Source organism: Geotrypetes seraphini, chromosome 18 (assembly GCF_902459505.1).
Source record: "Geotrypetes seraphini chromosome 18, aGeoSer1.1, whole genome shotgun sequence".
Lineage (NCBI taxonomy): Eukaryota > Metazoa > Chordata > Amphibia > Gymnophiona > Dermophiidae > Geotrypetes > Geotrypetes seraphini.
The window spans coordinates 29,768,407-29,790,756 of NC_047101.1; the positions used below are offsets into that span (position 1 = coordinate 29,768,407).

The following is a 22,350-nucleotide window of genomic DNA, read 5'->3' on the forward strand; positions in this document are numbered from 1 at the left end:
CGAGCCGTTGGATGGCTGTTCGTTGAAGGACCTTACGCTGAAGTCGGTCTTTTTGGTGGCCATTACTTCTGCTAGACGGGTGTCTGAGCTACAGGCTTTCTCTTGTAGGGCTCCCTTCTTGGAGTTTTCGAAGGAGCGGGTTGTTTTGCGGCCTGTTCCTTCCTTTCTGCCGAAGGTAGTTTCTCCTTTTCATGTCAATCAATCGGTGGTCCTCCCGGTCTTGGGTAGTCGGGAGGGTTCTTCTGAGCAACGACAGCTGCGCAAGTTGGATGTCGGTCGGGTCCTCCATGCTTATGTGCAGCGGACCCGGGATTTTCGGAGCTCCGATCATCTCTTTGTGCTTCTGGCGGGTCCTCGTCGGGGGGCTGGCGCTTCTAAGGCTACTATTGCGCGTTGGATCAAGGAGATGATTGCTTCCGCTTATCTTCTGAGTCAGAAGCCGGTTCCGGAGTTTCTCAAGGCTCATTCCACAAGGGGTCAGGCGGCTTCTTGGGCTGAGTCGTCGCTCGTGCCTCCGGTGGATATTTGTAAGGCTGCGGTTTGGTCCTCCTTGCATTCATTTGTTCGGCATTATCGGGTAGATGTTCAGGCGCGTCGGGACGCGGTGTTCGGTGAGCGTGTTCTGGTATCGGCCCTTCGGGGGTCCCGCCCGTGAGAGGGACTGCTTTGGTACGTCCCAATCGTAAAGTTAACCTCTACTGGTCTGGAGAGTGCTAAAGAAGGAGAAATTAGGTTCTTACCTGCTAATTTACTTTCTTTTAGCTTCTCCAGACCAGTAGAGGTCCCCACCCTGTCTGTTGTTGTTGTTGTTGGGGCTGTTGCGCGGGCAGTTTTTGGTTTTTGCTGCGGGTTCTAGTATTTTTCTAGGGCCGGGGAGAATTAAAGAACAGCGGCTGTGGCTCGGCTGGCTTAGCTGGCGAGCTGTGGGGACCTTCTTCCTTCGGGAATTTCTCCTCTGCATTTTCCAACAGCATTTTTGGGTATGTTATTTGTTACTCCTTTCGGAGTATTGTTTTTTCTCTCTGTTGTTTTCCAGTTCTTGGTTCTGCTTGGCTATTCGGCAGACTGAGGGAAATAGAGAGGAGGGGCTAGGATATACTGTCCCAAAGTTTTGTTTTCAGTCTCCACCTGCTGGTCATGATTAGATATATACCCAATCGTAAAGTTAACCTCTACTGGTCTGGAGAAGCTAAAAGAAAGTAAATTAGCAGGTAAGAACCTAATTTCTCCTTAATCCTTGGATCTTGCCAGTTGTGACCTGGGTTGGCTACTTTTGGAAACAGGATATTAGGCTTTATGAACTTTTGGTCTGTCCTAGTATAGCAACTCCTGTCCGTGGCCCTATTAATCTTACCTCTTGATCCCAGGTCTGCATATCTTTCTGTTGGTAGCAGTTATAGCAACATTTTGAAGGTTGCTCCTAAGCTCGAGTGTTTGTATTTGGATGACTTTATCCATGACTTTAAAAGCTGAATTGTTTAACTGAGGGGTTTGTAAAAACATTTTTCCTAGAAAAAGGTAAAATTGGAGGATGATGAGGAAGATGAAGAGGAAGATGATGATGAATTTGATGAAGAGGATGATGAGTAAGTATTTACCATGCTGTATTTGCTTCAGGTTTTAAAACTGCTTAGTAACTAAGGGGCTATTTTATCCCAGGACAAGCAGGCAGCATATTTTCACACAAGGGTGACGTCACCGACGGAGCCCCACAGCGGACAGCCTCGAAAGCAGACTTGCTTGAAGATCTTTATAAGAGCTTCCGAGTACTGCACCGCGCATGCGCGTGTGCCTTCCTGCCTGAACTAGGGCGCGCATCTCCTGTGAGGATCCTCAGTTCAACGTTTTCTGCGGAGCCAAGAAGTCCTCTTCATCTTCGCTCTGCAGCAAACTTCGTTGCCTTCTCTCACCGCGGCTGTTTTTTTGTTTTATTCTTGGTCGCTGTGCTTTTCTTCTGTTCTTTAGTATTTAAAAAAAAAAAATTAAAAAATACTTTTTTCGTCCGGTCCACGGGCTTTGGGCCTAGGCCCACTCGCTCGTATCAGTCAACACAGACTTTATTTTTTCTATGTCCTGGCCCCTTACCGGGTTTAAACGCTGTCGCCAGTGTAACAAGATGATTTTCTTACCGACCCTTATTCTCGGTGTTTGGGGCCTTCTCATTCCCTTGAAGAGTGTACCTCCTGTTGGACTCTTCAGTCTAGGGCCTTTCATCGTCGGTGTGACCAGCGTCAGCAACTTTTTTGGCGGCATGGAGCCAGCCCCTGACAAGGCCTTGACCTCGGCATTAGACTCTGTCTCGAAGACCTCGACCGTGACTTCGGCACCCGCCTCGGTCTCGAAGGCCTCGGCTTCAGCTGGAGCTTCGGTCTCGAAGACTTCGACCACAACTTCCATTCCTGCTAAGGCCTCGACTTCGGTCTTGAAGGCCTCGCCGGTGCCTCCAGTGAAAATGTCCTTGCTGGGTAAGGCCGTTGGACGATGGGGATAGGAAGGGAGTGATTAAGGAGGATAAAGAGGTAGCTGAGAGGTTGAACACGTTCTTCTCGTCGGTTTTCACAAGCGAAGACACATCTAATATACCGGACTCAGAGGAGCTCATGAGTGGGGAACAGGCTGAAAAATTGGATCACATAGAGGTAAGTAAGGAGGATGTCCTCAAACAGATAGACAGGCTAAAATGCGGCAAATCACCGGGCCTGGACCGGATCCACCCAAGGGTTCTGAAGTAACTAAGACAAGAAATAGCGGGCACAATCCAGCATGTTTGCAACCTATCCTTGAAAACTGGTGAGGTACCAGAGGACTGGAAATTGGCGAATGTCACACCTATCTTCAAGAAGGGATCGAGGGGTGACCCCGGGAACTACAGGCCGGTGAGCCTGACTTCAATTATAGGGAAGATGGTGGAAGCTATGATCAAGGACGGCATTTGCGAGCACATCGAGAAGAATGACCTATTGAGAACAAGCCAGCACGGATTCTGTAAGGGAAGGTCGTGCCTAACGAACCTTCTGTACTTCTTTGAGGGAATAAGCAGTCGGGTGGACAATGGGGAACCCATAGACATCATTTACCTCGATTTTCAAAAGGCTTTCGACAAGGTGCCACATGAAAGGCTGCTTAAGAAGCTGTGGAACCACGGGGTGGGAGGGGATGTGCACAGATGGATCAAGCACTGGTTGTCGGGCAGACTGCAGAGGGTCGGAGTAAAGGGTCAATATTCTGACTGGCGGGGAGTCACAAGCGGTGTACCACAGGGGTCGGTGCTGGGGCCGTTACTCTTTAACATATTTATCAATGACCTGGAAAAGGAGGCAAAGTGCGAGGTTATAAAATTTGCAGACGATACCAAACTGTGCGGCAGAGTTAGGACCAGGGAGGAGTGTGAGGACCTACAAAGAGACCTGGACAAGCTGGAAGACTGGACAAACAAATGGCAAATGCGCTTTAACGTGGACAAATGCAAGGTCATGCATATAGGGGAAAAGAACCCGTTGTTCAACTACAAATTGGGGGGGGTATTGTTGGGAGACAGCAGACTTGAGAGAGACTTGGGTGTGCTGGTGGATGCATCACTGAAGCCATCTGCACAGTGCGCAGCAGCCTCGAAAAAAGCCAACAGGATGCTTGGCATCATAAAGAAGGGCATAACAACCAGAACACGGGAAGTCATCATGCCATTGTATCGAGCGATGGTGCGTCCACATCTGGAATACTGCGCTCAGTATTGGTCACCGCACCTCAAGAAGGACATGGCGGTACTTGAGAGAGTCCAAAGGAGAGCAACGAAAATGGTAAAAGGGCTGGAACACTGCCCATACGACGAGAGGTTGGATAGGCTGGGGCTCTTCTCTCTGGAAAAAAGGAGGCTCAGGGGAGATATGATAGAGACCTTCAAGATCATGAGGGGCATAGAGAGGGTAGATAGGGACAGATTCTTCAGACTGAAGGGGACAGCAAATACGAGGGGGCATTCGGAGAAACTGAAGGGAGATAGGTTCAAAACAAACGCAAGGAAGTTTTTTTTCACCCAAAGGGTCGTGGACACTTGGAATGCGCTACCGGAGGAAGTGATCAGGCAGAGTACGGTACAGGGATTCAAACAGGGATTGGACGGATTCCTGAAGGATAAAGGGATCATGGGATACTGAGGGAGGAGCTGGGATGTAACACAAGTATAGAAAGCTAACCAGGTAATGAGTATAGAAACCAAACCAGGTCGTGCATGTGCAAGACCGGAGGGTTAGGACTTCGATAGGAAGACAGGAGGGTTAGGACTTCGATAGGAAGACAGGACTTAAATGAGAAACCAAGGTGGCAAGGGAGCCCCTTCTGGTGATACAGACAGATCGTGACCTGTTTGGGCCGCCGCGGGAGCGGACTGCTGGGCGGGATGGACCTGTGGTCTGACCCGGCGGAGGCACTGCTTATGTTCTTATGTTCTCTCTTTCAGATACCATGCCTAAGAAGCCACCAGACTCTGAGACCTCCTCCTAAGCTTGTCTCCAAGAGTAGGGAATACTCATCCTCGAGGTCGCCCTCCTTGGAGCACACTACGGCACCTACGAGACCAGATCTCCCTGTCTCGGTGCCTATGTTCGAGGACATGTTGAAGACCATCTTAACCACACAGATTTCCTCGATAGTGGCTCAATTTCTTCCCTCCTCGACCAAGCCTGAGCATCAACCTGAGCTTCCAGTGGTGTTGCCTCGAGGCAGGTCTTGTAAGCCGAAGCGAGTCTCTTCCAGTGACTCTTCACCGGAGCCTCCATCGAAGTCTTTCCCGTCTCGCCCGAAGCATTTTTCTTCGAAGCTTTGTACAGAGGCATCTGTGTCCCAGTCTCCTTCTATGGATACCGAGGCGTCTGTGTCTCGTTCTTCTACAGCGAAACACAAGTCTCTGTCTCGAGAGGCCTCGATTTGGAGTTTCTCAAGATTAAGAACTCCTCCATCAAAGCCAACTGTACGAGCCTCTTCTCCTCCTGCATCGACTCATTCTGTGCCTCGAACTCCAGGGACTTTGCATGTGCAGAGTCTGAAGCGCAAACATTCGATGACTCCACCTGAGGTAGAGAGTGCAGCTTCTTCCATTACGATGCGTCTCGAGTCTGAACCTTTGTCTCAATACTCTAGAGAGGCGTCTCCCTCCTATTCTGTGGCTCTTCTCCAGATGAGTCCTCCACCTCAAAATCTACTTCTTTTGCTAAGTTTGTGTTTGATATGGGACAGGCCCTCAAGCTGGATCTTCATTCTGATTCTAACTATACTCCAGAATACTTAGCGGACATGGAACTTTCTCATCCTCCCAAAGAGACTTTGAGATTATCTATGACTCCAGTCCTTAAACAAACTTTCATACGGAATATGGAAACTCCCTATTCTATTACTGCTATTCCATCCAAGTTGGAATCCAGATACCGTACTGTCCCCTGTAAGGGATTTGAAAAATCTCAATTATCCCATCAGTCCCTGGTGGTGGAATCATCTTTGAAAAAGGCTCATCCTTCCAAGCTTTATGCTGCAGTACCACCAGGCAAGGAGGGTTGTACCATGGACAACTTTGGCTGTCGTTTATACCAAAACTCGATGATGGCCAACAGGGTTCTTAATTATAATTACACTTTTTCTACCTATTTCAACCATTTTTTGAAATTGTTGCCTTCCTTTTATCCTGACATTTCTAAAGCATGTCTTCCGGAGTTTAAACAAATCCTCAAGACTCTTTCTGAGTTGAGACTTCATGCTGCAGGCTTCCTATGATGCTTTTGAATTATCTTGAGTATCAGCCTTTGCTGTAGCCATGCGTAGACTGGCTTGGCTACGTTTTGTTGACATGGATCACAATCTTCAAGATAGATTGGCCAATTTACCTTGGCAGGGTAATGAATTATTTGATGATTCCATTGAAGCGGCTACTAAGCATCTCTCGGAACATGAGCGCTCTTTTCTTCTCTCATTCGACTGTAGCCCAAGACACCTCCAGCTCTGGCAAACAGGCACAACGTCGTTATCCTCAGAGAACGACTCCTGCTTTTTCCAGGCCTCCACCTCGTCATCCTCAGCAGCAGCAACATCAACAGAAGTCTCAAACTCCTACTGCCACCAAGCCAACTCAATCTTTTTGACGTTCCCAGCTTGAGTATTCCAACCTCCCTGCATCAGAATTCTCTTCTACCCATAGGGGGTCGTCTTTCCCATTTTTATCATCAGTGGGAAATGATCACCTCAGATCTCTGGGTTCTCACCATTGTGCGAGAGGGATACTCTCTTCATTTGCTTCAAGTACCTCCAGATCACCCTCCAAGAGAGTGTCCTTCTATTCGGTCGCAACTTTCTCTTTTTCAGGAAGCTCAAGCTATTCTTCGCCTTCGAGCTGTCGAGGAGATTCCTCTTTCTAAGCGGAACTTGGGGTTCTACTCCCGTTACTTTCTGGTTCCAAAGAAGACGGGGGATCTGTGACCCATTCTGGACCTGAGAGCTCTCAACAAATTCCTGGTCAGAGAAGTTTCGGATGCTCTCATTGCCCACCTTGTATTCCCTGATGGATCAGGGAGATTGTATGTGTTCGCAGGATCTCAAAGAGGCTTATATCCATATCCCCATTCATCCAGCCTCTCGCAAATATCTCAGATTCCAGGTGGGAGATCTTCATCTACAATACAGAGTCCTTCCTTTCGGACTCGCCTCTTCCCCCAGAGTCTTCACAAAATGCCTGGTAGTGGTGGTTGCAGCTTTGCGCACTCAAGGTCTTCAAGTTTTTCCATACCTCGATGACTGGCTAATCAAAGCCCCCTCTCAACAAGGGGTTATTGCAGCGACCCAACAGACTATTCTATTCCTCCAAAGCCTGGGGTTCAAAATCAACTTCCCAAAATCCCAGTTGACCTCAATCTCTCCAATTAATTGCGGCCACCCTGGATACTGTCCGCCTCAGCACTCTGCCTCATCAGAAAGTACTCACCACGGACTGCTCCACTTACGCTTGGGGAGCCCATGTCGACGGCCTTCGTACACAGGGTCTGTGGACTTCGCAGGACTGTCGTTGTTATATCAATCTGTTGGAATTCAGAGTGCTTTTCAATGCTCTCAAAGCTTTTCAACACCTTCTTCACGACACTGTGGTTTTCGTGCGGACGGACAACCAGGTGGCCATGTACTATGTCAACAAACAGGGAGGAACGGGTTCTCATTCCCTGTGCCAGGAGGCTACGAGGATGTGGACTTGGCGATTCATCGCAACATCTTTCTCAGAGCTGTCTACATTCAAGGTCAACACAACTGTCTGGCGGACAACTTGAGTCACCTTTTACAACCTCATGAGTGGACACTCAATTCTCCCACACTTCGTCAAGTTTTTGCTCGCTGGGGGACCCCGCAGATAGATCTCTTTGCGTCCCCCCTCAACTACAAGCTGCCTCAATTTTGCTCCCGGATATACTCCCCTCAGTGTCTAGAGGCAGATGCTTTTCTCCTGGACTGGATGGATCAGTTTCTTTATGCCTTCCCTCCATTTCCGCTGATTCTCAGGACTCTTTGTCAACCTCAAGTCAACACGTGCCACCATGATTCTCATAGCTCCTCGGTGGCCCAGACAACCGTGGTACTCCCTTCTACTTCAACTCAGCATCAGGGAGCCTCTGCTTCTACCAGTTTTTCCCTCTGCTTACTCAGTCAGGGTTCCTTACTCTATCCCAACCTGCAGTTGCTACACTTAACAGCTTGGTTCCTTTCAACCTAAATGACTCTTTCCAGTTCTCTGTCTGTACAAGATATTTTAGTAGCTTCCAGAAAGCCGTCCACTCGGCAATGTTACGGCCAAAAGTGGACTAGATATTTTAGTAGCTTCCAGAAAGCTGTCCACTCGGCCGTGTTACGGCCAGAAGTGGACTAGATTTTCTACCTGATGTTCCACCCGTCAGAGCCAACGTCTACCTCCTTGGCTTCTGTTTTGGATTATTTACTTTACTTATCGCAATCTGGACTTCAGTCTACATCTATTAGAGTCCATCTCAGTACGATTGCTGCTTTTCATCAGCCTCTTGATGGGAAACCTCTCTGCACATCCTATAGTTTCCCGATTTATGAAAGGTCTCTTTAATATTCCTCCACCATTTAGGCTGCATCCAGTGGTATAGGATCTCAATGTTGTTTTAGCTTAACTGATGAAACCTCCATATGAACCAATTGATAAAGCTCACCTCAAGTATCTCACTTGGAAAGCTGTGTTCCTGAATGCCCTCACATTTGCTCGAGTTAACCCCCTGAGAACCAGTGTTGTAATATTACAACATCACATTTAAGGCTACAAAATAAACCCTCCCCCATTTTTTTTCTTTTTAAAACTTCATGTACATTACTAATAGAACCTATTGTTCAGTTCTGCAACACCATTGGATGGTTGAATGTGTAAATAGGTCTGTTTATCTGGCCATGAAGTCATACAACCCTGTTGCCTGCTTTGGAGTATATCATCTTGTTGTTTTGGACGGGATACATCAGGACTAAAGTAAGTAAAAAGCTTGAAATATTTTTTTATGTGATCATTAATATGTGTAGATCATGCAGATTTTATGACATCATTGAATATACTGATTTTAAGAGATTTAGAGCTGGTTATTTCTATGTTGTAATTTTACAACAGTGGGTCAAAGTGATAGCAAGGTTTTGTCTGCACTTTAAACTTGAGAAGGTGATAAATCTCCAGGAGGTGAGGATTAAAGTGTTTGCATGTCTAATTGAACAATAGGTCTACTTGATAGAAGTTGTGGAATGTAAAGTGTGAATCTTTGCATTAGCATAATTAGTTAATTTGCTTTGTAGTTACTTAGCTATTCTTTCAACTTTCAGAATGTCTGAAACCAAGAAAAACCAAATCATGTATAGTGTGCAGGATGTAATTGAGGCCATCCAGAATGGGGACAGTGACTTGGAAATGCCCTTTGACACAGATTCAAGTGACGAAGAGGAATATGGAGTTATCGGTGAAGTGGACAAGGAAAATAAATTACCCGATGACCACCTAACTTCTGATGTTCAAATCATCCCAACAGAGGCAGAACATCCTGATGCCAAGACTGGGCCCCGTGACAGATATCGATGGCTGAAAAAGAATTTCATCTCTCCCAGTACTGATTTTTCTGGTCAGGATGTCAGTAATGATGTCCATTCCCTCTGCACACCACTGGAGTACTTTCAGAAGTTTGTGACAGAAGATATGATCAACGCTCTGGCAGATAACACAAATCAGTACAGTTTTCAGAAGAAAGGATCATCTATAAACACAAACACAAAGGAAATAGAGCAGATGATTGGCATGTATCTGAAGATGGGTCTTGTCCAAATGCCTGGAGTCCGTATGTACTGGGAAGCAGACACAAGATACAGTCCTGTCGCTGATGTAATGTCACGAAACAGATTCCAGTCTCTGTTGACATCATTACATTTTGTGAACAATCTAACCGTGTCTGAGATGGAACAAAAAAGTGACAAACTCTGGAAACTCAGACCATGGCTTGATGCTTTCAGAGAGAAATGCCTAAAAGTGGTCCCTGAAGAACATAACTCTGTTGATGAAATGATGATCCCTTTCAGGGGGAAATTCAGCAGCATCAAACAGTACATGCGTGGCAAGCCAAACCCATGGGGGTTCAAGCTGTGGGCAAGGACTGGAATCTCTGGTATACTTTGTGATTTTGATGTGTACCAAGGCAGTGTGAATGGAATACGGGCAAGATCTGAACTTGAACTATCAGGGGATGTTGTGATGAAACTTGCTTCCACACTTCCACATAGTCACAACTACAAGATCTATGCAGACAACTTTTTCACCAGCATCCCATTGATAGTTAGGCTGCTGGATTGTGGAATTCATTACACAGGAACAGCCAGACAAGTGCACCTTCCAAACTGTAATCTTGAGGATGAGAAAAGCTTGAAGAAAAAGGGAAGAGGAAGCTTTGATGTCAGAGTGGAGTCAAATCACAACATTTGTGCTGTGAAATGGTTTGACAACAGACAGGTTACACTTGTGTCTTCCTTTGCTGGCCCACAACCAGTGGAGAAGATTCAACGCTGGGACAAAACTGCCAAAAGATTTGTTGAAGTTGAGAGGCCTTATATCGTGGCTGCCTATAACAAATTCATGGGCGGAGTGGATTTGTTAGACTCATTTGCAGCAAAATACAAGTTTCCACTGAAGTCCTACTGCTGGTACCTTTACATCTTCTGGCACACCATTAACCTAGCTGTGATCAATGCTTGGCTCCTGTACAAAAGGGACTGCAAAGCTTTGGATATCCCAAAGAAACAGATGCTAAACAGGAGAATGTTTCAGGCCCAGTTGGCATCTTCTCTTATCCTGATCGGAACGGCTGGGTCAGTGTCAAAGCGAGGGCGACCATCTGCAAGCCCAGTTTCATCAAGAGGGGGCACCTTGACTTCCCAAAAGAGGCAGTTTACAGATGATGGAGGTTCTTCAGCTGCCATGACAGCCAAAAAGTCAAATGCACACCCTCCAAAGGAAGTTTGCAAGGACATGATTGGACATTTTCCCATCAAAGCCGATAGAGGACGGTGCCGACACTGTGCAAAAGGCTATACCAACACACTTTGCAGGAAGTGCAATGTTCGCCTGTGCTTTTCAGAGCAAAATAACTGTTTTTGGAACTACCATAACTGAATAAATGAACAAATAAAACATGCACATATAGGGCTCGATTCACAAAACCGTGCTATGAAGATAGCACAAGTGCTATTTCATAGCATGGCCGTTTTTACCCGTATTTGCGCTAACATGAAATTTTTTGTGCAAAAACACGAAATTTCTTGATTACCGCTGATAGAAGTCAATGGGCGCTTCACAGGGAAAAATTTGCGTTTTTATATGATACTCATTTTTTGTATTAAATTGATAATAAAAATTACTTTTTTCTTTATTATACTATTGTTGTTGTGTATATACATAAACTTAGGTGGGTCTTTATAAGCTGTAAAGTACAAATAAACTTTTAATTATTCCTTACATGTGTTCAGAGAGAGAGAGTGACACTATTGAAATTCTGCTACCTTACAGGCCCAGCGTTGCAATTTTACAACATCCTCCCCAAAAGTTACTAAAATGTCAAAATAAAAAAAAACACTGATTTAGGGATCACAAGACTCCTATAACAACATGTGAACGTTCGAAAAAAAATTTTTACGTTTTTTTCTATATTTGGGTCTCTGGGGGTAATTGAATTACAAGCTTTGGTTGCGGACCCACCTTTCACAGTTTTCCACCATGACAAGGTGGTCCTCCGTACTTATCCAAAATTCTTACCTAAAGTTGTTTCAGAATTTCATCTCAATCAATCTATTGTTCTGCCAGTATTTTTTCCAAAGCCTCATTCTCATCCTGGAGAAGTGGCGCTTTATACTTTGAACTGCAAACGTGCCTTGGCTTTCTACCTGCAACGCACTCAACCTCACAGAACTCCTCCTCAACTTTTCGTCTCCTTTGACCCAAATAAGTTGGGACGTCCTATCTTGAAGCGAACCATCTCCAACTGGATGGCTGCTTGCATCTCTTTCTGCTATGGTCAGGCTGGTCTTCCTCTGCAGTGTCGAGTCATGGGCCATAAAGTTCGAGTTATGGCGGCATCTGTAGCTTTCCTCAGATCAACTCCTATTGAGGAAATCTGCAAGGCTGCCACTTGGTCCTCGGTTCATATTTTCACCTCTCATTACTGTCTGGATACTTTCTCCAGAAGGGATGGCCATTTTGGCCAATCTGTTTTGCAAAATCTTTTTTCTTAATTTGCCAACTCTCCCTCCGTCCCTTTATGCTTAGCTTGGAGGTCACCCATGTGTGAGAATATGCTGCCTGCTTGTCCTGGGATAAAGCACAGTTACTTACCGTAACAGTTGTTATCCAGGGACAGCAGGCAGATATTCTCACAACCCTCCCACCTCCCCTGGTTGGCTTCTTGGCTAGGTATCTGAACTGAGGATCCTCACAGGAGATGTGCCCCCTAGTTCAGGCGGGAGGGCACGCGCGCATGCGCGGTGTAGAATTCGGAAGCTCTTATAAAGACCTTCAAGCAAGTCTGCTTTCGAGGCTGTTCGCTGCGGGGCTCCATCGGTGACATCTCCCATGTGTGAGAATATCTGTCTGCTGTCCCTGGATAACAACTGTTACGGTAAGTAACTGTGCTTTCTGGTCCCTCTTTCTTAGTTCTGGAGTCCATTCCTGGTAAGTGGGTATGTGGCCTACTGCAGGTAAAACTGTATTGCTAAGTAATATCATAAATATCGTGCAGCCCAGAACTTTCCAATATTCTCCACAGATGGTATGTTCCTGTGTAGCCCTTGAGTCTGGCCTGGTTTGAATTTGTCCTTTTGGCCCAATAAGAAAAGCTACTTTTCTGGTGGCTTAAGTGCTTAGTTTTCTGTCTAACTTGTCCCCTTGTATTGGCCCCCTCCCCCCCACAGCTGGGATGTGTTCCTTGAGTGCTTCCTGGGAGTAGAAGGAAATGATTGACAAAACAAAGACAAGCACATTTTCCAATGCAATAGGTGAGACATGCTAAACCAGTGTATCGCAAACTGTATGCCTCCTTAGATGTCGTGTTCCGCGGCAACTCTTCCACTGAGAAGTGCTCAATTGCTCCATACACGACCTCACTAGAAGTGCAGGTTAGTTGAAAAAAAAAAACACACAGTAATTTACAGCATATTTAAAGGAAAAGCAACCCTTCAAACCAGCACTACCTCAGAATTTTTTTTCACTTTTATTTGGAGACGGGGTCGGAGGGGTGGGCACATTTAATTCCACTGGATAAAAGACATGTATCCAAAGTATGGTAGTCATTCACGTCATGATATATACATACTCTAAGTATCTGTGTCGTTTGCTGTATTTCTGATGACCTTTTTTGTTAAGATTTCAGAAAGGTCAAACTCAGAATAAAAACATCTAAGTTCGTACATCAGATATGCATGTCCATTTCTCTTGTACAGCCTGTTTTAAAATGCATGAGAAATACACATCCATGTGCTGTGACATTCAGCATAAACATTCATAAGCTGAAATGTCCAAATTTTGAATTGGACAATGAAGGAACAAGGATATCTTTTCCGCAGGAGCAGTCTTATAAAATGACCACATAGACATGAGGTAGAGGAGTAGTCTAATGATTAAAACATAAGAACATAAGCATTGCTATACTGGGACCGACCAAAGGTTCATCAAGCCCAATATCCTCTTTCTAACAGTGAATAATACAGATCACAAGAACTTAGCAAAATCCCCATAAATTAAAACAAATTTCAAGCAGCTTATCCTTGAAATAAAGTTACTTGTCCCTCCCCCCTACACACACACTATAAAGAATTAAATTAAAGTTGTATTAACATCAAGCAGCTTTCCAATGACATTATAAGCAAATAAAAATAAAATATTTTTAATACATTGCTAATTATTACCTGCATCTTTACCTAAACTGTTTTGCCCTAGATCTCACTTTGCTCTACAGCAAAATAAAAAAGTAGCAGATAAAGATCAATCACACAGGTCTCCTTTAAGTTTCAGTAACACCTTTCCATAAATTATGTGGAAACTAGTGATCAAAACATTAGAGGTGCTGTAGAGCCAATTCTTGTATTACTGAATAAGCTATATTTATCTTTTTTTTAAGTTGTTTAAATTCATGCTGAAATAAATGGCTAGATTGAACCTAATGACTTCTTAACACATTTCCCTTTTTTAAACCTCTATACCATTAGAAAAAAAGCAAATATCTAATTATTCCCTTCTAGAATTGGATACTTCTTAAATTTAATAAAAATATTCTGGCATAAGTGTCAAACCTTAAAAAAGGAAGTCATATTGAGCATTGGAAAATAATAATTAATAAAAATAATACACGGGGGGAAGTGACGTCACCTCGCTGAATGGCAGCGTGAAGCAGAAGCTCCGTCGGGCTTTTGTGAAAATTTGCGAGTGGCGCTTCCACAGCGTTGTTTCTTTGCCACTATTTTCGGCTGCCGGGGTCCCCCTGCTAATGGTGACTCGTAAACGCCTGGACAAATTTTAATTTTTCAGCGATCCGCCGGAAAAATCGGGCCCGGAGGTGGTGAGTGGCATGGGAGAGAAAAAAAAGATGGCTGCCGGGCCGGCGACTCAGTCTGAGTCGGAAGACGAAGGCATCTCTGATCAGCGGGGGAGGCTGGAGAGGCACCGAAAAAGTCAATGGCTGCCTGGTTTATGGAGCTGAAAGCTGAAATAATTGGGGTGAGGGGAGATGTGCGGGCGGCAATTGCAGAGCTCCGTACGGAGGTCAGTGAGCTGGGAGCTTGTGTTTCAGCTTCCGAGGACCACGTAGCTGCTCTTACTACCACAGTATCCACTACCTCTGATGTTATGGGTCGCCTATCGACTGAGCTCCGGGAACTACAGGCACAAGTTGAAGACTTGGAGAACCGCTCTCGGAGATGCAACCTGCGGTTCAAAGGCATCTCTGAAACGGAAGCTTTTCGGGACAGTAAAGAGGTGGTAAGAGCCTTTTGTGCACATCTATTGAGGGCTGATGGAGCTGAAGTCCCTGAGTCTATCGTTTTGGTGCAGGCCCACCGCAGTCTGGGAGCTCCCAGGGCACACGAGATATAATAGCCTGCTTTGGGGAGTTTACACTGAAGGAACGTATTTTATTGGCTGGCCACAGACAAGCAGCTCTCCGATGGAAAGATCTGGCCGTGGGAGTTTTCCAGGATTTGGCGTGGTCTACTTTGCAGAAGCGCAGAGCGTTTAAAGATGTTACACAAGTGCTGCGCTCTGGAGGCCATAAATATCGGTGGCTATTCCCCTTTGGCATATGGATGACCATTAATGGCACATCTCGGCGAGTGACCACAGTGTCGGAAGCTTGGGCGGAGATGAGAGCTCTGGGCTGCGGGACTCCGATGGAAGGGAACAGACCTCCGGCAGTAGCATCCACTTCTGCGCAAAGTGAGCCTTGGAGTACAGCGTTGCGCTCTGGCAAGAAATCTGCGAAATCCCAGGCCTGAACGTGTTTGGACACTGGTAACACTATTTTGATCTGCCTCGCTGCTGGGCTTTGATTGGGCCTGTTGAGCGCAGGCCCTTGGAACTGCCTGGGAGAATTGGAGACATTGGTTTGAAATTGCTCCCTTTGATTGGGGCTTTTTGGTTTATTACGTACTGTTCTCATGGTGTAAGTTTGAGGTTGTATGGTTCTCTGGTTGTTGGGATCTGGTGGGTTCAGTGTTTGCAAGTATGGGGTGTGAGGGGTTGGGGGAGTGCTTGGAAGATGAGTGCAGGATAGAGAGGGGTGGAGTGGCATATTGTGACTGTGGGGGAATTCATTTGTTGGAAGTTTCATTGACTTTATGGATGAGTTATGATTGCCTTTGGGGGAGGATTGCACTTTCTACACGCTGGCGAATCCTGAGGCTCGGGATTCGAAACAGCGCAGGGGAGGGGGGAGGGGGGTGGGATCTGGGGGGGTTAGGGTGGGGAGCGGGACAGGGAAGGAGGGTGATAAGCTCTTCATTATAGGTTCGTGGAATGTTAATGGACTTAATAGTCCGGGTAAGCGCAGTATTGTATTTAAAGAGTTGGTACGCTTGCAATGGGATGTTTGTTTACTCCAGGAAACACATTTAAGGCCTTGAGATGTAGCAGTCCTACAATCTCCCTATTTTGATCAAATCTGGACCCACCAGGGGTCGGTGCCGGGGAAGAGGGTGGGAGGGGTGGCCATATTGGTTAGAAAGGGACTGGGTCTAGTGGTTCAACAAGTCTTTCGGGATGGGGCAGGGAGATGTTTGGCTATAGTGGCTACCTTACAGAGACGTCCCATCACTATTATAAATCTGTATGGTCCCAACACTGGTCAAGCAAAATATTTTGGGTCCCTTAGAACTGAATTGGTGGGTTTTGTGAAAGGCTCTGTTTATCTGGGTGGAGATTTTAATGTTACCCCGGATGTTCATCTGGATCACTCTGTGGGAGGGACTCGTTCTCCGACTAGGGCCGCTAGAAAGGCTCTTCTATTTTTGTTTTCTTCTCTGGGCTTGGTAGACAGTTGGAGGTTGTCTCATCCGGCGCAGCGCTCTTACACTCACTACTCTCATGCACATAGATCGTATGCGCGAATTGATGGGGTATGGGTTCATCGTAATTCCTGGGGCGGGATTCGACAGGCCGAAATTGGTGCTATCCAAATTTCTGACCATGCGCCAGTGTGGGTAGCCTGTGCAGGTTATTGGGAGGGGGTGGGACGTCGTTTTTGGAGACTTAATGAGTCTTTATTAAAAGATCCAGCTGTAATTCGAGAAGTGGGTGCGACCGTGGCTCAGTACCTTCAACATAATGATAACAATACGGTCACTGATGCGACTCTGTGGGATGCACTGAAGGTGGTGGTACGTGGTGTTTTTATTAAATGGGGTGCTCGCCGAAAGCGTTTGCGGGCGCAGCGTTCTTTAGCACTTCATGAACAAATGGAGCGATTGACGAAGTTGCATCAGAGACATCGGGACCCCTTAGTATATGAACATCTTGTTAAGGTTCGTGCGGAACTCTCCTTACTACAGATGGAGGAGTATGAGTTCTTGCGGTTGCGCCTACGCCAAACTGTTTATGAGTATAATAACACACCTGGATCTCGCTTAGCTCGACTTATTAAGCTGAAGCAGGTGAGAGCGACTATTACAAAGATTCGGGATTCTGCGGGCACTGTGCATTGTACCGATTCGGCTATTAGCTCAGTCCTCGATTTTTATTCAGACTTGTATCGGCCATCGGTGGGGCGAGCTTCCACTGCCATTGAGGGGTACCTTTCTGTGTTGCGGCTACCACAGCTTTCGGACACTGATAGAGATTTGCTTACTGAGCCTATAGAATTGGGGGAAGTTTTGGGAGTCATTGCTAATTTGAAGTTGGGTAAATCGCCTGGGCTAGATGGGTATACTAATCAATTTTATAAACTTTTTCGTGAGATTCTGGCTCCATTATTGGTCCGTGTAGCGAATGGAGTACGGGGAGGTTCCCCGTTGCCCAATTCAATGGGGGAGGCAGGGATTTCGGTCTTGCTTAAGCCGGGCAGAGATCCTATTGGGTGTGGGTCGTATAGACCGATTTCGTTATTGAATACTGATGCAAAAATTCTAGCGAAAGTTTTGGCTCTTCGTTTGGGAAAGGTACTGCCCTCTCTGGTACATTTGGATCAATCTGGTTTTGTTCAAAAGCGGCAGGTTTGTGATAATATTAGACGAACGTTGCATCTTTTGTGGGCTGCACAGCGGACTTCTGCAAAAATTGCCTTTTTGGCGATTGATGCAGAGAAAGCTTTCTATTAAGTGGCATGGGAATTTTTATGGCAGGTAATGCATCGGATGGGGCTGGGCTCTTTCTTTTTGGCTTGGGTGCAAGCCTTTTATAGGGCTCCTAAGGCTACTGTGCGTATTAATGGGATTTATAGCAAATTTTTTTCCATAGGGAGAGGCACTCGACAGGGCTGTCCTTTATCTCCCTTGTTGTTTGCTCTCTCTATGGAACCCTTAGCCATTTGTATTCGGGAACATGGGGATTTATTGGGGGTGAAGGTGGGAGATCTTGAACATCGTTTAGCACTGTTTGCCGATGATGTGTTATTGTATGTTCGGGACCCGGAAGTTTCATTGCCGATTCTAGTTGACCTTTTTTTGGAGTATGGAAGGGTTTCGGGATTTACGGTGAATATGGATAAATCTGAACTGTTGAGTGTTACCTTGGGAGAAGAAGACCAACTTCGTTTGGCGGTCCGGTTTCCTTTCTGCTGGGCGCCTGGGGTTATCCGTTATTTGGGGATTCGTTTACCTGCGGACTTATCCCAATTGTTTACTGTTAACTATGCGCGGCTTATTCAACAGATCAGGAATGATATTCAACGCTGGAATGGGTTTTGGTTGTCATGGTGGGGTCGCATAGCAGTTCTTAAAATGAATGTTTTACCCCGCTTGCTTTTTCTTTTCCAAACATTACCGATTTCGGTCTCTACTCTAGTTTTGAAACAGTTGCATACTCTGTTTTTTCGCTTTATTTGGCAGGGGAGGCCTTCTCGTATCTCTAGGGCCGCTTTGTGGGTGGCCAGGACCAGTGGGGGGCGTGCGGTACCGAATTTATTTTGGTATTTCCGAGCAGCTCAATTGCGACTTTTATTGGATTGGGAGATTGCAGAGTATAAGTTGGCGGTCCGTCTGGAACAACACTTTGTGGGGCGCCCCTGTTTTAAGTATTTGCTTTGGTCTTCTTCCATTGGTACTAGGAGGTTCGTGGTTCCGGGAAACCCATTTCTGGAACATCTTTTGAAAGTGTGGTGTGATACCCGTCGCCGTTGGGGGGGGGGTGGTTCCGTCGATTTTGGGGGTGGTGCGGGAGGAGCCCCTGTTCCCCGCTGGAGGGGAGAGTTCTGCATTTGTGCGGTGGGCACAATTAGGGTTGCATACTTTTCGGGATGTGCTTCAAAAGGGGGTCCTGATGTCTTTTGAAACCTTCCGGCTTAGTGCTGCCTTGCCCAGAGGAGATTTTCTAGCCTATTCTCAAATACGTCATTTTCTTCATTCTCGGGAGTGGGATCGGGGGTCCTTTCAGTCTATTGATCCCTTTGCTCACATGTGGTTCACTCTTAAGAGCCTTCCTAAGCCTATCTCTGTTCTTTACCAATATATTCGGGGCTCCTATTCCTTTCCGTCTCTTTATCAGCGAGCTTGGGAGATGGATTTAAACTGTACATTTTCTGTTCAGGAGTGGGTTCTGATCACTACTGAAGTAGGCAAGGCCACCTCGTGTGCACTCATTAAGGAAAATGCCTACAAAGTGGTACTGAGGTGGTATTATACGCCGGAACGTCTTCACCATATGTATCCCAGTGTTTCAGCTTTGTGTTGGAGATGTGGGATGGCCTTGGGGACATTTTTGCATATCTGGTGGGCCTGTCCCGTCCTACAGCCTTTCTGGAGGCAGGTGGTGGGGTGTTTATCACAATTGTTACAAATATTATTGCCTTTTTCTCCGCAAAGGTGCTTGCTAGGCCTTTACAATGTATGTTTATATTCATGGCAAACTAAGATCCGACGTTGGGGCCTGGCGGCGGCTAAATGCTTGATAGCTGCTCATTGAACATAAGAACATAACATAAGAACATAAGCAATGCCTCTGCTGGGTCAGACCAGAGGTCCATCGTGCCCAGCAGTCCGCACACGCGGTGGCCCAATAGGTCCAGGACCTGTGCAGTAATCCTCTATCTATACCCTTCTATCCCCTTTTCAAGCATGAAATTGTCCAATCCTTTCTTAAACCCCTGTACTGTACTCTGCCCTATTACGCCCTCTGGAAGCGCATTCCAGGTGTCCACCACTCGTTGGGTAAAGAAGAACTTCCTAGCATTCGTTTTAAATCTGTCCCCTTTCAACTTTTCCAAGTGTCCTCTTGTTCTTTTATTTTTCGAAAGTTTGAAGAATCTGTCCTTCTCTACTCTCTCTATGCCCTTCATGATCTTATAAGTCTCTATCATATCCCCTCTAAGTCTCCTCTTCTCCAGGGAAAAGAGACCCAGTTTCTCCAATCTCTCAGCGTATGAGAGGTTTTCCATCCCTTTTATCAAGCGTGTCGCTCTCCTCTGAACCCTCTCGAGTAACGCCATATCCTTCCTAAGGTACGGAGACCAATATTGGACGCAGTATTCCAGATGCGGGCGCACCATCGCCCGATACAATGGCAGGATAACTTCTTTTGTCCTTGTTGTAATACCCTTCTTGATTATGCCTAGCATTCTATTTGCTTTCTTAGCGGCTGTTGCGCACTGTGCCGTCGGCTTCATTGTCATGTCCACCATTACCCCCAAGTCCCTTTCTTGGTTACTCTCATTCAATAATATCCCTCCCATCGTATAGTTGTACCTCGGGTTTCTGTTTCCAACATGCAATACTTTACATTTCTCAACGTTGAACTTCATCTGCCATCTCGCCGCCCATTCCCCCAATTTGTTTAAGTCCCTTTGCAATTCTTCACATTCCTCTTTTGTCCCAGCTCCACTAAATAGTTTTGTATCGTCCGCAAATTTTATTATCTCACACTTCGTGCCTGTTTCTAGATCATTTATGAATATATTAAATAGCAGCGGCCTGAGCCCTGCGGAACACCACTCGTGACCCTCATCCAGTCCGAGTAGTGGCCTTTCACCCCTACCCTCTGTTTCCTTCCCGCCAACCAGTTTCTGATCCATCTATGTACGTCTCCGTCCACTCCATGGTTCTTCAGTTTCCGGAGTAGACGTTCGTGAGGCACCTTGTCAAAGGCTTTTTGGAAATCAAGGTATATGATGTCTATGGGGTCTCCTCTGTCCATCCGTTTGTTAATTCCTTCGAAGAAGTACAATAAATTCGTTAGGTACGATCTCCCCCTGCAGAAACCATGTTGGGTTATTTTCAAAAGTTCGTTTCTTTCCAGATGTTCATCGATGTGTTCTTTAATCAGTGCTTCCGCCAGTTTCCCCGGAACCGAGGTCAAACTCACTGGTCTGTAGTTTCCCGGGTCACCTCTTGATCCCTTTTTAAAGATGGGCGTGACATTGGCTATCTTCCAATCCTCCGGGATCATGCCTGTTTTCAAGGATAGGTTGCAAATTTGCTACAGTAGTTTCGCTATCTCCTCCTTTAATTCCTTCAGAACCCTGGGATGGATTCCGTCCGGACCCGGGGATTTGTCAGTTTTAAGTTTTTCTATCTGCCTGTGTACATCATCAAGGCTCACTTCCATGGATGTTAATTTTTCTGCTTGATTTCCATTGAAGATTTGTTCAGGTTCTGGTATGTTGGTTGTGTCTTCGTTTGTAAATATTATGATCACTGTTTCCCAACGGTCCCACTACTTCCACTTCCTTTGCAGGTCCCCTTAGTCCATTTAGGATTAAATCCAGAGTGGCATTTCCTCTCGTCGGTTCTCTAACAAGCTGCTCCATGAAGCAATCTTGTATAGCCTCCAGGAATTCTGTCTCCCTAGCGCATCTTGAGCTTCCAAGACTCCAGTCTATCCCAGGATAGTTGAAGTCTCCCATAACAACTGTGTAACCGCTTTTGCATTCTCGCTTCATCTCGGCATCCATTTCTTTATCGCTATCTCCGGTTTGCCCGGGTGGACGATAGTATAGGCCCATCTTTATTTCATGCCCTTTCCTACCCGGTATTTTAACCCATAGCGATTCCAGTTTGTTGATCATCTCCGCTGTGTCCATTCTTGTCGATTGTATGCTTTCTTTTACGTATAGGGCTATTCCTCCTCCTTTCTGACCTGACCTATCCCGGCGATAGAGCTTGTACCCCGGCAGTGCTGTATCCCATTTGTTTTCCTCATTCCACCACGTTTCAGAGATTCCAATGATGTCTATGTCCTCTGCATTGGCCATGGCTTCTAGTTCCCCCATTTTGTTACTTAAACTCCTTGCATTAGTATATATGCAGTTTAGATCCTGGCATTTTGTCGTCTTCATTTCTTTTCCCTGTGCTTCGGTCTTTGGTGTCTTCTCTTTTGCTACAATCTTTCTAACCTCCTCTTCTGGGTTAGTTGACTCCTGTAATTTGTCTCTTGTTTCTTCCCTGCCTTTTTTCCCCTCAGTATCTTCACGGGATACCTTCTTCCGAATCATCGACGCTAGGTCGACTGTCGGCTTTCCCCTTTCTCTTAGTTTAAAGCCTGTTCTATTCCTCTCTTGACGTTGTTTGCTAGAAGTCTTGTTCCCGCCGTGCTCAGGTGCAGTCCATCTCTCCTGTAGAGCTTGCTCTTGCCCCAGAACGTTGTCCAGTTTCTCACGAAAAGGAATCCTTCTTCCTCACACCATCTCCTCATCCACGCATTTATTGATTGTAGTTCTTCCTGCCTTTTCACATCTGCCCTCGGTACCGGTAGGATCTCTGAGAATACTATCTTCTGGGCCCTCATCTTCAGCTTCCTTCCCAGAATCTTGAACTGTTCTATCAGCGTGCCTCTTCTGTAGTCTCTCTTGCTGACATCATTCGTCCCAATGTGGATCATTACTGCGGTCTCTTCCGTCTCCGCTCCTTCCAGGATCATCCCAATTTTGTCCACGATGTCCTTGGTTCTCGCTCCTGGGAGGCAGGTCACCAGTCGATCCTCTCTCCCTCCTGCTATGTGGCTGTCCACATGCCTCAGTATCGAGTCTCCCACCAGGATCGTTGACTTTCCCTTCTTCAATTTTCGTTGGAAGCAGGGGCAGGCACCCACTCAATTGGAATGGACTGTTAAACTTCAGTTTATTTGTAATTACATTACATTACATTACATTAGTGATT

The 22,350-nt window shown here is 46.0% G+C and overlaps 1 protein-coding gene across 1 annotated transcript in view; it reads left to right on the forward strand.

Moving 5' to 3' along the window:
* NPM1 (nucleophosmin 1) overlaps positions 1-22,350 on the forward strand; it is a 126,030-nt gene that overhangs the window by 21,253 nt on the left and 82,427 nt on the right. Inside the window, exon 6 of the mRNA XM_033927466.1 lies at positions 1,513-1,586. Coding sequence (XP_033783357.1) covers positions 1,513-1,586 — 74 coding nt within the window. The remainder of the gene's footprint in view (positions 1-1,512; positions 1,587-22,350) is intronic.